The sequence below is a fragment of the Panthera onca genome, chromosome Y, assembly GCF_046562875.1.
Source record: "Panthera onca isolate mPanOnc1 chromosome Y, mPanOnc1 haplotype 2, whole genome shotgun sequence".
NCBI classification, from domain to species: Eukaryota; Metazoa; Chordata; class Mammalia; order Carnivora; family Felidae; genus Panthera; species Panthera onca.
This window is the reverse complement of record NC_138358.1, coordinates 23,357,976-23,373,271: the sequence shown is the minus strand read 5'-3', so window position 1 is coordinate 23,373,271 and position 15,296 is coordinate 23,357,976. Positions and strand designations below refer to the sequence as shown.

Below are 15,296 nucleotides of genomic sequence, written 5' to 3'. Positions count from 1 at the left end.
CATAAATACTAGGTGTGGGTGGATTCAACTTGTCTTTTGGCAAGGGAGGATATGGTGAAGTTGGTGGTCTTGGAGGCGGACATTTATCCAACAAAATATGACTATTAGACAATCCATTTTTACCTAGATTCCTGGAAAATAAAAAGTAAAAAAAAAATCAGGTATACGTTAATTTTGAAATAGAAAGCAAAAAAAGGAAACTGAAATTAAGTTTTAAGTATATAACATTTACAAAAATAAAATCATGCTAAGTTACTGGTATCCATTCAATAAAATAAAGAATTGTTAATTGTGACAGACAATTCACTTTGATTTCTTGTATATTTAAGAAAAACTGAAGAAAATATACTATATAACCACAAAACATGAATTATTGACAAAACTTTTCTCCTAATTTTCCTATTTATTTTCTGGTTTGAACAATACAATGTTTTTAATATGTTTCACCCTGAGATATACTTAATAGTAATTTGTGGATTTTTTGGTTTTTATTTTTAAGTTAAATTTTAATAGTTAATATACAGTGCAATACCGGTTTCAGGAGTAGAATTCAGTGATTCATCACTTATACAACAACATCCAGTGGTCATCACAACAATGTTAACAGTAATTTGAACCAACAACAACAAAAAAGGATTAGATAACAATTTCATAGTAAGATTTGTTTCTTTTCTCAAATGTCTTATTTCCAGAATAACTTTTGACAACTTTGAAATCTACAAGACATTTATTTTGTTTTCAAAATGGATTTTTTGTGTATTCAGGAAGATACCACTTTACTATAAACTTATACTTTATTACAATAATTTTTATAGTGGTATGTATAGTTGCAAACTACAAATTGTTACTATGTAGGAAAATTAATCTCAAATGCAAACTTTTTTTTTTAACATAAGAACACTGGAGAAGTATCTCAATCTTTAAAACTTAAAAAAAAAAACACTCAGAAAACTGTGAAAAAAAGTCTTTGAAATCAGATTGTCCTATTCAATTATTAAATTAAAAAATAACCAACACATATATAAGGGAAAAGCTCTTAAAAATACCAAAATTTCAAAGTCTGTGAAAACTATTTCAGAGAATAAAATATATACCAATAACTGTGTTAACTTCAGAACAAAGTAGGTTTTTAAAATTTAAGTTCATGTAATAAAACAAACTGAAAGCAAATTACCATTTATTAATTAGCTTTATTTTAGCTAAAGAAAAGAATAACTTTCAGTTCTTTAGGCTAAGGAGAAATAGAGCTTCAAGTGCAATACCTCCCAACTTTTCAGATGCTATTATTAAATATCCTTGAGGATATAAAGACTATTTTTTTTTTCACTATAACAAAAAGCTTTTGGGGTGCCAGGGTGACTCAGCACAGCATGCCACTCTTTTATCTATGGGTCATGATCTTTATCAAGTCCCATAATGGGCATGGAGTCTACTTAAAATAAGAAAATAAAATACAACAAAGAACTTCTGAAAGTTAGGAAACAGGTTTAAAATTACTGAGTTCTTTTATTTATTTATTTTTTAAAAAATTTAGTGTTTATTTTTGAGAGAGAGAGAGAGAGACAGATTCAGTGCAATGGGGGAGGGACAGAGAGGGGAGAGAGAATCCAAAGCAGGCTCCAGGCTCTGAACTGTCAGCACAGAGCCTGATGCAGGGCTCAAACTCATGAGTTGTAAGATCATGACCTGAGCCAAAGTCGGACATTTAAACCAACTGAGCCACCCGGGTGCCCTGACTTCTTTTTTCTAAATAAAAGAATGTGCAAACATATATTAAACTAAACTTTTATTACACTTAACTACTGATTAAGGTTAAATGTTAAAACAATAGGTCCAAGTATCTGTTTACAAAACACGATGGCCCATTATGTTTACCTTAAACCCATTTAAGGTTTTAAAAATACAGAATTGAGTCTAATTTATAAACTTCACAGAATATTTTTCTTTTTTTCCAAGTTTACTTATTTTGAGAGGGGGTACACACACGTGCACATTGGAGGGGAAGAGACAGACAGAGGGAAAGGGTGAGAATCCCAAGTTTGCCCCAGCTGTCAGATCAGAGCCCGACCATGGGACTCAATCTCACAAATCATGAGATCATGATTGAGCCAAAATCAAGAAGCACACACTTAACTGACTAAGCTACCCAAGCACCCCAGAATATTTGTTTACAAGTAAAAAAATTCTGTTTGAAGCTGATAAAGGAAAAATTCAAGCATCTTCATTAGGCCAATGCATTAAAACTCAATAGCATCTCGCATACATGAGAGTCAAAACTAATTCAATCACTTGATATCTAAAATTATAAAATTAAAACTCTTGGGGGCATATGGGTAGCTCAGTTGGTCAGGCATTGACTCGATTTTGATTCAGGCTATGATCTATTTGTAGTGAGATCATGCCTTGCATTGAGGCTGCTTAGGATTTTCTCTCTGCTCTATTCCCCACTCTTGCACTCTCTCTCAAAAAATAAAAATAAAAATTAAAAAATTAAATTAAAACTCTTAAAAAGAGGCAATTACTATAAGTGCAACCAAGATGAACCAAACAATAGTAATTTCAAAGTAACTATGACTCTAAAACTTTATGAAGAACAGACATGTGAGAAAACGCAGAACAAGTAATATAATGAAATCACATTACTAATTGCTTAATATAGTTCTGCCTATAATCATCAAGTCAGAAACTACAGTTTACCTCACAGAACAAATACATGTTTGTAGTAAGTAAGGAACCACAAGTTCTCTCTGCTAAAATACATAATACTGGGGTGCCTAGGTGGCTCAGTCGATTAATTGTCTGACTTCTGATCTCAGCTCAAGTCTTGTGTCGGAGGGTCCTGAGTTTAGACCCTCAAGTTGGTCTCCACACTGGGCTTATAGCCTACTTGAAAAACAAAACCAGGGGTGCCTGGGTGGCTTAGTCAGTTAAGGGTGCAACTTCGGCTCAGGTCATGATCTCATGGTTTGTGGGTTTGAACCCCACATTGGGCTCTGTGCCAGCCTAGAGCCTGCTTCACATTCTGTGTTTCCCTTTCTCTCTACTCCTCCACCACTCATGCTCTGTCTCTCTCTCTTTCAAAATTAAACATTAAAAAAAATTAACAAACAAAACACCCAAAATACAGTATCAACCTCAGGGAAAAAAGTATAGAGATGTAGACAATAAAAATGTAGAATTTTCTAAATAATAATTTAGAAAAATATATAATTCTTCAGAGGAAACTTTACTATAAAAACCCAACATGTTAAAGAAAAGAAATTGGGGGAAAAAAGAGTAGATGTAGGAAAGATTAAGAGTTTATTTCATTTTGAAAGATTCTTCTTAAATGTAGTTAACTTCCTATTAGGGAAATTTTTACTAAGTAAAAAATATTTTTAAGACACCTTATTTAAATTTACTTTCAAACATTATCATTTAGAACAAAAAGTGAACGGTATTCTACAGATGAAATCATATACAATTTAAGTTTCTTTCCTCCAGAAGTTTCTTAACCAGGTAAAGACTCTCTCACACTGATGGTTACTTTGCAGTAATATGAATTCAGAGTCCTGTGCAGAAAACATCAATATTACTTAACAGAACTGGTCAAAGACCGTTATCACTTGCCAACATGGCTCTATCCGAAAGCCTCAGAATACTAACCCTCATACTTAACCTCAACTTTTCAGAACCTGTTCGGTTATTCTCTTTCCTCTGTCCTATTCTTTGTTTTTCCCCTCTGTTCTCTGAAGGAAGTAGGGGGTGGTGGTGGCTAATATACCTTCAATAATAAATTAATAGCTACATTAACTGAAAAAAACATGAAATCACAGGTTCCTAGTGGTATTTTAAATAAAGATACCTTCAACTTTATTATTATTATTGTTATTATTTTGAAGATTTTGTTTTTAAAGTAATCTCCATAACCAGTGGGGTGGGGGGAGCCTGGAATTCACAACCCTGAGATCAAGAGTCACATGCTCTTCCAACTAAGCTACCCAGGTGCACCAATACTTGTGACTTCAAAAAATAAAACTACACATCTGGGGTAAGGCAAAAGTCCTTTTAGTACTTTCCAAGTCAAAATTGAATCTCAAAAAAATATTTTACTGAGAAGTGAATGTTTCCATACATTTCAAAAAATGAGATGAAGATTACAATCTACTAAAAATATGGAAAATAGCAATTATACTTAATTATAACTTTACACAAAATATTAATTCTTTACATTAGTCCCATTACTTCACACTAGGTGGCTGCAAGCACAAGTTACATATGAATTTTAAAATGTGCTTTAATGTAGAACTTTCTTAGTGACCCACAATTAATGGCTGACTTGCTATCTATTAAATAAGCGACTCAACATCTGAAGAAATTTTATTTATTTATTTATTTATTTATTTATTTTTAATTTTTAATGTTGATTTATTGTGGAGAGTGAAAAAGAGAGACAGAGCGTGAGTGGGGGAGGAACAGAGAGAAAAAGGGAGACACAGAATCTGAAGCAGGCTCCAGGCTTTGAGCTGTCAGCACAGAGCCGACGCGGGGCTTGAACTCACAGACTACGAGATCATGACCTGAGCCGAAGTCAGACACTTAACTGACTGAGCCAACCCAACGCTCCTGAAGAAATTTTAGACAAAGAATACCTAAAAACTGCCAGTTTCAGGGTCATTACCTGGAATTATTTTCACCTTTTAAACTGTAGTAAACAAAACAGTCAAGGTAGTTCAAAAATTTTTACTTTCTATATTACTTAATTTTAACCTCAATTAGAAAAAAACTAAAATCCAATTATCAGTATTCAAATTTCAAATGTTATGTACTAAGTTTACTGCAGCCCTTTAACTGAGTTCATCTAAGTTTTACATTGCTTCTTTTAAGGGATATCCATGAGTAAATGCAAGAAAGGAAACTGATAATCTATTATTTCATTTAGGATTTGATTTCATTGTGTTTAGTACTAACAGAATAAAAACACTGAATTAAAAACTTGATGTCAGGTTTTTGAGGTGCTACAACTGCTATAAAACTGACTGTGGTGGGGCGCCTGGGTGGCTTGGTCAGTTAAGCGTCCAACTTCGGCTCAGGTCACGATCTCACAGTCCGTGAGTTCGAGCCCCGCATCGGGCTCTGTGCTGACAGCTCAGAGCCTGGAGCGTGTTTCAGATTCTGTGTCTCCCTCTCTCTCTGCTCCTCCCCTGTTCATGCTCGGTCTCTCTCTGTCTCAAAAATAAATTAAAAAAACGTTAAAAAAAAAATTAAAACTGACTGTGGTGGTAGGTGCACATATCTGGGAGTATACTAAAATCCAATAAAATATATTTTAAATGAGCAAACTATAAGGCATGTGAATCATATCTCAATAAGACTTTTTTATAAAGGTAAAATTAAGACACATAGGAGGGGGAAATCTATATAGTTTCACAAAGAAAGTCTTCCTTATTCTTGATTTTTTTTTTTTTTTTTTTGGAGGGGAAAGGCACTGCACCATTAAGAAATTTCTCAGAATAGCAGAATATGGCTGCCCTCAACAGAGTGACTGACAGTCTGTTATATTTTCAAATTCCTCCTACACACTTTACAATCCCTTCATAGTCAGAAAAAATTGTTACTAAAAAGAAATCACAGTTATAGTTTTCTAGTCTTTTTTTTTTTTTTTCTGTTTTCTATCAAGTATGACTTAAACTCATTCTCAGGTCTCAATTCCCAGAATAAGGTTAATCATGGAAAAATAGAGAACTCTAATAACCAGAAGACACTTTTAGATAAGAAACATGCCTCTCATATAAGGGAGGTATAAGAAAATGCTTTTCACATTGGATACACTTATAAGGTATGACCATAACACCAACACATAACAAAGAACCTTAGGAAATGAGTATTTTACATAAGTGACTATATCACTTTTTACATAGTTGTTTCTTTGTTACATAATTGCTATTACTTATAAAATCAAAATATTATTTCAGTTTTCTGATGTCAACAGTAGTCAACCATTCTCATTTTGTGACAAATTTTCCCATACTAACCTGCATGCCTTCAGAACTTCTGAGGAACTGGAATATATGGACACAGACATTGATGGTATAACATGAGGACCAGGTTTTTGGCTAATTATAGGCAGGTCTGTTTTTACAGAGCTCTGTGAGTTCTCTAGCCCTTCTCCATTAAGTGTATTTGACCTGTGAGGACTGTTAAGGCTGGGAACAATGTGTGTAGTTGTCTGTTCAATGGATTTTGGAGAAGGAGTTGCAGTAGAAATGACTGAAGAGGGTGACGAGGCAACAGAATTATTATTCTTTGTATCAACAGTGGGGTGAAAATTATTAACTTTGTCACAGGCTCCAGTCCCCTCACTGTCACTGGCTTTTCCAATCAACAAGGCAGACATCTGAGGATTATCTGAAATTTGTACATTTGGTGATAGGGAATCTCCATTGTTAGGATTGCAAACAGGTTCTGCCATCAACTGCTGAACATGATTAGAAAGTCCTTTGACACCAGCACAGCCATTAGGTGTGTCTCCAAATTGCCTGCTTGTTTCAGGCACCAAAGATCGATTTCCTGAAGGTTTGCTCTCTTTGGTAAAGGTAATGCCTTGTTGTCCACCTGAGGTAGCAATATGAGAGGAGAGGTGATTGAGAGCAGCTCCCTGTGTTACTGAATTGCTAGGCAGAGTTTGATGTCCAGTCTGTTTCTGAATAGCAGTGCTAGCTGCCTGGAGATACTGGGCAGGCCCAGTGTGAAAAGGAGGTTGTTCATCATGAGATCCTGCCAAATGTGAACTCTGACCTTTGTGAAGCCCCTTGAAAAACAGAAAAGAAATTACCAAAATTTGTTTAAATCTATTATGCAAACTGAGAATATGAATGCAGAATAATAGGATTATAAATGTTTAAAGAGCCACCAAAAACAATGTGCAATATACTTTAACTCAAACCCTAAAAATTGTTTTAAAAAGTTCCTAAAATCCACTGATTAAATGTAGCTAATATTCTTAGCAAAAATTATGTAACGAGGCTGCATAATTTTACTCTGTTCATTAGTGTGCAACAATATTTCTTCACATAAGGCTTTAAGAATTTTTAGAGTTCAATTCTGATAGACACATTTTCACGTTAAGAGAAACATATCTGTAAATTTATTACACACAGCCATTGCCAAGTCATAACACAGACTAAATAACACAAGTCATTTATCTAAAAAGTATTATAAATTTCATACAGGAAGTATACTTACACAACCATTAAAATTACCAGTGACCCTATAACATAAATTTAGCAGGTATCCTTCATCAAAAATGCAAAACTATTAATCGATGAAAATATTTCAAGGTATTACTTACATGGAATTCTATGCTCTTAAACACACCCCTCACAGCCCAAGAGGACATTTTAAGCGCAGTGTCCCCACTAATTAAGAATTGAAGACATTTTTCTCCCAAATTGACATCAAAAGAATATAGGGATAATGTTAAAGCATTTTTATACAATAATTTATTGAAATAAAAACAAGTTTTAAATCAAACAGAAATTACTTAATGGAATTAAAATACTATAAGCGATGAATTAAATTAATATTACCTGAAATTTCTCTTTAGTATTGTAAACTTCTCTAAAAAGAACTCATTTACCAACAGTAATTTAGCAACACTGATTAAAGTAATAAGTAATATATAACTTCTTTAGAATTACAAATATAATTATACATTGACATATTGTTAATACAAAACTCTACATGTAGTTAAAAACCTCAAAACCCTAGAGAAAATCTTACAGTAGCTTCTTTCTGAGTTGGTAATTAATTCAATGTAGTGACAAGGCAAAAGTCTTCTGTTTTCATATGAAATGGAATTAAGTTGTATATACATAAAAGTCAATTTTAATTAATTAAAATCTGTCAGCATGCTGTTGACATTAAGTTTTGCTGTCTAAGATACCCTAAAAACAATGTTTTATATAAGAAATATTTATATTTAATCTACCTTAATACTGGAAATGTTAAAAATGACACAAATTAAGAGTAAAAAAGAACAATTCAGTATTAAATAATTAAGCAAAAGAACAATCGTGGAGTAATTCAGATAAAATCCTTGTTATACAAAATCAGTTTTCATAAAACAAAAGTAGCAAATATTGTTATTAAAAAAATTTTTTTAATGTTTATTTTTGAAAGAGAGAGAGACAATGTGAGTAAGGGAGGGGCAGAGACAGAGGGATACACAGAATCTGAAGCAGGCTTCAGTTCTGAGCTGTCACCACAGAACCTGACTGGGCCTCAAACGCAAAAACTATGAGATCATGACCTCAGCCACACACCCCCAAATATTGTAGTCTAATAGAATCAACATTCAAAATATTCCAAAGTAGGCAAATAAAAACTTCATTCACCGTAGTCAAAACTGACCCAGAGACATTAAAAATTAGTACTTTTATTACTTCTCTAGCTATGAATCAGAGTATTTTGAATTTATTAATTCCTTCAAAGGAAATCCATGGTATAGTGAAAATAAAGAAGGACTGGAGAACTGACTGCAACTTTCACTGTATTCCTCAACCGAACCCAATAAATAGACAGCTGATAGAAGCCTGAACGACTGTGAACACATGTTGGCCATAATACATTAGTTGACCATTAACCTTTTATGTACAAAGGAAAAAACTCTTAGAAAACCAAGTTAAAAATTAAAACTAGAGGTTAAAGACAAGATAATGGCTGCAAACAAACAAAATTCAGAGACTTATCAATGAGCAACTTACTAAGGTAAAAAACAAATTCAGAAAAAACATTAAACACAGTAATTACAATACAGACTTTAAGTGAGTAATGTCCAATATAAGAAACTGCTGACCATAAAGATACAGACCACCAAAATCCATACTTAAAAATGTCAAGGCCAAACACTGTATTAATGAAAAACTTTAGGTGACAAATCCAAGGTCAGAAAACCCTAACTAAAACACAAAAAAACTGCACCTAAAACATCATAAAAAACAAGAGACATTAATTTCTTTGATGTTTATTTTCCTAAATATGTCTCCCATGGCAAGGGGAACAAAAGCACAAATGAACCACAGGGACTTCATTAAAATAAAAAGCATCTGCCAGTGAATGAAACCATCAACAAAACAAACAACTTATCAAATGGGAGAAGATATCTATAAATGATATATCCATTAAGTGCTCAGTATCCAAAATCTATAAAGAAGTCAATACCGGGTCACCTGGGTGGCTCAGTCGGTTAAGTGGCCAACATTGGCTCAGGTCATGATCTTGCTGTCTGTGAGTGTGAGCACCGCATCAGGCTCTGTGCTGACAGGTCAGAGTCTGGAGCCTGCTTTGGGTTCTATGTAACCCCCTTTCTCTGCCCCTCCCCCACTTGTGCTCTGTCTTGCTCGGCCTCTCAAAAATAAATAAATGTTATAAAAAAAAAAAAAAAAAAAAAAAAAAAAAAAAAAAAAAAAGAAGTCAATACCAAAAACCTGAAGAGTCCAATTAAAAAATAGAGGACCTGAATAGATATTTCTCCAAAGACAGAGATGGCCAAAGACGCAAGAAAAGATGCAACATCTTTTGAGATGATGATCATTCATCATTAGAGAAATGCAAATGAAAACTACAATGAGATACTACCTTAAACCTGTTCACAATGACTAAAATCAAAAAATTACAAAATTACTAAGTGTTGAAGAAGACATACAGAAAAAGGAACTTTGCAGACTACTGGTAGGAATGTAAATTGGTACAAATGCTATGGAAAATGGTATGAAGGTTCTAAAAATTAAAATGGAAATTAAAAAATTAAAAATAGAAATATGTGATTCAACACTTCCAGTACTGGATGCTTACCCACAGAATACAAAACTTCTAATTCAAAAAAATATATGCAATTCTATGTTTATTACTTATACAATAGCCAAATTAGGAAAGCAACCCAAAGGGCCAGTATATAGATGAATAATGAAAATGTGATTTAAAAATACACAATGAAAAACTGCTACTAAGTCGCAAAAAGACGAAATCTTGTCATTGGTGATAACATGAATGGACCCAAAGAATATGATGTTAAATGAAATAACTGAGAGAAAGGCAAATACTTCATGGTTTCACATATATGTGGAAAAATAAAAGCAAAATAAATGAACAAATAAACAGAAACAGACTCAAATACAGAGAATAAATTGGTAGTTACCAGAGGGGAGGGCTGTAGGAAGACATGCAAAATAAATGAACAGGATTAAGAGGTACAAACTTCAGTTATAAAATATATTACAGGAAGAAAAGCACAGCACAGGAAATATAGTAAAGAACATCATGGGGGCACCTGAGTGGCTCAGTCAGTTAAAGCATCGAATTCAGCTCAGGTCATGATCTCACCATTCACGAGTCTGAGCCCAATATTGGGCTCTGTGCTGACACACGAGCACTCTAACACAGGGCTCAAACTCATGAACCATGAAATCATGACCTGAGCCAAAGTCGGACACTTAACCAACTGAGCCATCCAGGTGACCCAAAAAAGTCTCTTTAGTAAATGGTGTTGGGAAAACTGGACATCAATATGCAGAAGAATGAAAGTGGACCACTTTCTTACACCATTTATAAAAATAAATTCAAAATGGTTGAAAAACGTAAATGGGAGCAGGAAACCATCAAAATCCTACAGGAGAAAATAGGAAGAAACCACTCTGACCTCAGCCACAGTAACTTCTTACTCCACATGTCTCTGGAGGCAAGGGAAACAAAAGCAAAAATGAACTCTTGGACCTCATCAAGATAGAAAGCTTCTGCACACCAAAGGAAACAACTAAACTAAAACACAATGATGGAATGTGAGAATATATCTGCAAATGACGTATCAGATAAAGAGTTAGTATCCAAAATCTGAAAAGAATAAACCAAATTCAACACACACACAAAAAAATAACCCAGTGAAGAAAAGGGCAAAAGACACGAGTAGACATTTTTCCAAAGAAGAGATACACATGGCAAACTGACAAATGAAAAGATGCTCAACATCTCTCATCATCAGGGAAACACTAACCTAAACCACAATGAGATACCACCTTAAACCTGTCAGAATGGCTAGAATTAACAAATCAGGCAACAACAGTTGGTAGTGAGAATATAGTTAAAGGGGAACTCTTTTGCACTGTTGGTGGGAATGTAAACTGGTGCAACCACTCTGGAAAACAGTGTGGAGGTTCCTCAAAAAAAGTGAAAATAGAACTACCCTATAAACCAGCAACTACACCACTAGGAATTTATCCAAAGGATACAAAAATGCTGATTTGAAGCAGCATATGTACCCCCAAGTTTTACAGTGGTGCCATCAACATTAGCGAAATCATGGGAAGATCCCAAATGTCCATCAACTGATGACTGGATAGAAAAGATGTGGTACATATATAGAATGGAATACTATCTGGCGAGGAAAAAGACCAAAATCTTGCCGGTTTCAACAACGTGGATGGAACTGGAGGGTATTATGCTAAACAAAATAAATTAGAGAAAGACATAAATCATACGTTTTCACTCACACATGGAAGTTGAGAAATTCAATAGATGAACATAGGAAAGGGAAGGAAAAATACGATAAAACCAGAGAGGGAGGCAAACCATAAGAATCTTACATACAGAAAACAAACTGAGGGTTGTTGTAGAGGGAGGCAGGGTATGGAGGAGTTTAGATTAAATAAGTGATGGACATCAAGGAAGCACTTTTCCAGATGAACACTGGGTGTCATCAATCACTGGGTTCTTCTCCTGAAGTCAAGACTACACTGTATGTTAAAACTTGAATATTGATAAAGAAAAATAAATTTTTAAAAAGTGTTAGATGTGCTGCCAACTAAGCCAGCCATGTGCCCCTCATACTTTGATATTTTAAGATGTCAATTCTTACAAACTTCATCTACAGATTCAAAGCATCCAAATAAAATTCCCAGCAGTATTTTTATGAAAGCTGACAGAGTGATTCAGAAGTTTATACTGAAAAACAAAACATCCAAAAGAGCCGACACAATATTGCAGAAAAGAACTGCATTACTTGATTTCCGGATTTAGTATCACGCTACATTAATCAAAGCATCAAGGAATAAACAAACGGATTAAGAAAACATATTATAGGGCTGAGAAACAGATTCACATAAATCAATCAACAGCTATTTGATAAAAGAGCAAAAGCATTACTGTAATGGAGCAGAGTACCTCTTTTCAATTAATGGTGCTGGAACAACTAAACATCCACATTAAGAAAAAAAATGACCCTTGACAAAGATCTTACACCCTCCATACAACAAAACTGAAAGTGGGTCACTGACCTAAATGTACAATGTGAAAATATGAAACTATGATTAACATAGGGGAAAATCTAGATACCTCAGCCATGGAGAAGATTTGTCAAATATAAGTTGTAAGGCATGATCATGAAAGAATTGGTATGCTGGACTTTCATTAAAATTAAAAACTTATGCTCTGGGAAAGACACTGTCAGAGAATGGGAAGAGAAGCAGAAATTGGGAGAAATTTGTTAAGAGTCACATGTGATTAAGGACCATTAAACAGTATACAGAAGGGAAAAATGCTTAAAACCCAACATAAGAAAATAGTCGAATTAAAAACTGGTCAAAAGATCTGAATACATACCTCACAAAGCTAATACACAGATGGCATGAAATGATGCTCCAGAACGCCTTAGAGAATTATAAAACTAAAACAATGAGATACCACCATATCCCTATTCGAGTTACTGACGTCCAAACTACTAAGACCATAAAAGCAATTGTACTCCTAAAATCTGTATGTTGAAAGTTAATACATAATATGATGGTATCCGGATATGGGACATTTTAGAAATGATCGGGTCATCCTTCAAGTAAGGAATTGGTGCCTTTATAAGAAGGACCCAAGAGAGTTCCCTTATTTCTCCTGCCATTTGATGACAGTAGAAGAAAGGTGATTATGAGCCAAAAGAGGGCCTTCAACAGATACCAAACCTACCAGTACCCTGATCATGAATTTCTAGCCTCCAGAACTGTGAGAAAGAAATTTCTGTTATTTAAAAACTATCCACTGTATGGTACTTTGTTTATACTCCCCAAACTTAGAACCCTTTTACCATCAAATGACAAGAAAAGTTGGAATAAAAAGTCTTAGTCATTGCAGGTGGGAATGCAAAATGGTATGCTTTATAAGATGCTTTATAAGCTCATTTGTTAAGTTTACATAAAACTAAACACTGTTATCAGCAATCATGCTCTTTTCACACAAAGATGCTGAAAAGTTTATGTCCACAGAACTGCACGTGTATGTTTATAGGTAGCTTTATTCATAATTGCAAAAATTTACAAATAACCAAGAAGTCCTTCAGTAAACAAAAGGAAAACTAAACTGTAGTTAATTAAAACTATGGAATATGATTCAGTGATGAAAAAGAAAATGGTTATCATGTCAAGGAAAAGACATGGAAGAACCTAAAATGCAAACTAGCAAATGAAAGAAACCATTCTAAAAGGGTAACATACTATACTGATTTCAGCTATGTGACCCATGGAAAAGGCAACAATATAAAAACTATAAAAATACATGTTATTGAGGGACAAGCGACTCGATTTCAGCTTGGGTAATGATTTCACAGTCATGAGACTGAGACCCAGACAGCAAGCTTGGACGTTTCTGTCTCCCACTCTCTCTCTGCCCCTCTCCTGCTAGTGCTCTCTCAAAATAAACAAACTTAAAAAAGATAGTTTACTGGCATAGTTTCAGGGATGTGAAGGAAGAATAAATAGATGGAAGTACAGGGTATGTTTAGGACAGTGAAATCTATTTTGTATGATACTATAAAGGTGAACATGTATTATTACCATTTTGTCAGTACTGTATAAAGTATGACACCAAGAAAAAATGTAAATTATGTGCTTAAAGTTAATAATAGTGTATTAATAATATAACTTATCAGAGGAACCTGGGTGGCTTAGTCGAGAAAATGTCTGACTTTGGATCAGGTCATGATCTCACGGTATGTGGGTTTGAGCGCTATGTCGGGCTCTGTGCTGACAGCTCAGAGTCTGGAGCCTGCTTCAGATTCTGTTTCCATCTCTCTGCCCCGCCCCCACTCACATGCCCTCTCTCTCTCTCTCTCAAAAATAAATACACATTAAATAAAAATAATACCTTATTTGTAATTATCACACCACACTATTACAAGACATAAATTTTTTATACTTTCTGCTCCATTTTCCATAAACCTAGAAGTGCTCTACAATACAGTCTTTCTTTTTTTTTCAGTTTACTGATTTTGAGAGATAAAGTGCACGTGTGCAAATAGGTTGGGGGCAGGGAGAGAAGAAAAGAGAGAATCCCAAACAGGAGGCAGGGCTTGAATTCACAAACCATGAGATCATGACCTAAGCCAAAATCAAGAGCCAGATGCTTAATCGCCTGAGTCACCCAGTCGCCCCTACCTACCATATAGTCTTTCAATTGATACATTTCTAAAACACTTAAAATTCTCATATACTTATGATTAAAATTAATTTTTATAGACAAAAACTCATTAAATTTTATCTCTCTTCTCAAAATATACTTAAGTCAAAGAAAAATTATTTAAGAGCAAACAAAGCAGCTAATCTTTTACCTGAGTGGAGTCAGACAGCTGTTTTCTCCATGGCTCTTCTGTGCTGCTGGTCAGGTTTGTGCAGGTATGAGGTAGTATGAGTGTGTTTTGCTGCAGGTAAGGCACATTTCCATTACTTCCACTTCCTGTTACATAATTATTGCCTACCAAAATATTGTCTGTACTCCCTAGTGATTTTGATGTGCCAAAAGGAGCACAGCCTCCAGCAAATGGTCCATTGGACAAAGGCTTTTCAAAACAAGCAGAGCGAACTTCAGGCTGAGAGACACTAGATTGTCTAGGCAGAGTAGAATGTGGTTGCTGGCTACAGATAAAGTTTGTAGGCAGTGATGAGTTAGCTATTGGCCCATTAGGAATTCCAGTAGTTTGTCCTGTCTGTCCCATCTTCAAAAACAAAAAAGAAAACTTGCTTGTGTGACTTTGAAAATGTGTAATCAATACATCCCTAATATTATTATAATATTTACTATCTCTATGTTAACAAACATATATTTTAAATTTGAAACATGGGTAAAGCAAAAATCTTTTCATTATATACTTAAAGAAAATTCTTAGTGTTATAAAGGAAAAGAAAGCACTTTAAAGTTATGATTAGTCAGTCATTTATAGGCCTTGTTTTATATCATGAATATCACGAAATTTCAAATTTCTACTCTATTCCATTTATGCCAAA

General features: G+C 34.3%; 1 protein-coding gene across 7 annotated transcripts in view; it reads right to left on the bottom strand.

The window, feature by feature from the left end:
* Positions 1 to 15,296, bottom strand: part of LOC145714981 (lysine-specific demethylase 6A-like) — a 192,661-nt gene that overhangs the window by 46,291 nt on the left and 131,074 nt on the right. For 6 of the 7 annotated variants that reach the window (XR_014137095.1, XM_081794572.1, XM_081794573.1 and 3 more), the window contains 3 exons: positions 14,624 to 15,007; positions 6,015 to 6,790; positions 2 to 131 (listed from right to left, as the gene is read on the bottom strand). Coding sequence is in view for 6 of the 7 variants with exons in the window: in XM_081794572.1 (XP_081650698.1) it covers positions 2 to 131; positions 6,015 to 6,790; positions 14,624 to 15,007 (1,290 nt within the window). In the remaining variant the exon portion in view is untranslated. The remainder of the gene's footprint in view (position 1; positions 132 to 6,014; positions 6,791 to 14,623; positions 15,008 to 15,296) is intronic. The other variant, XM_081794575.1, reaches the window with a different exon arrangement.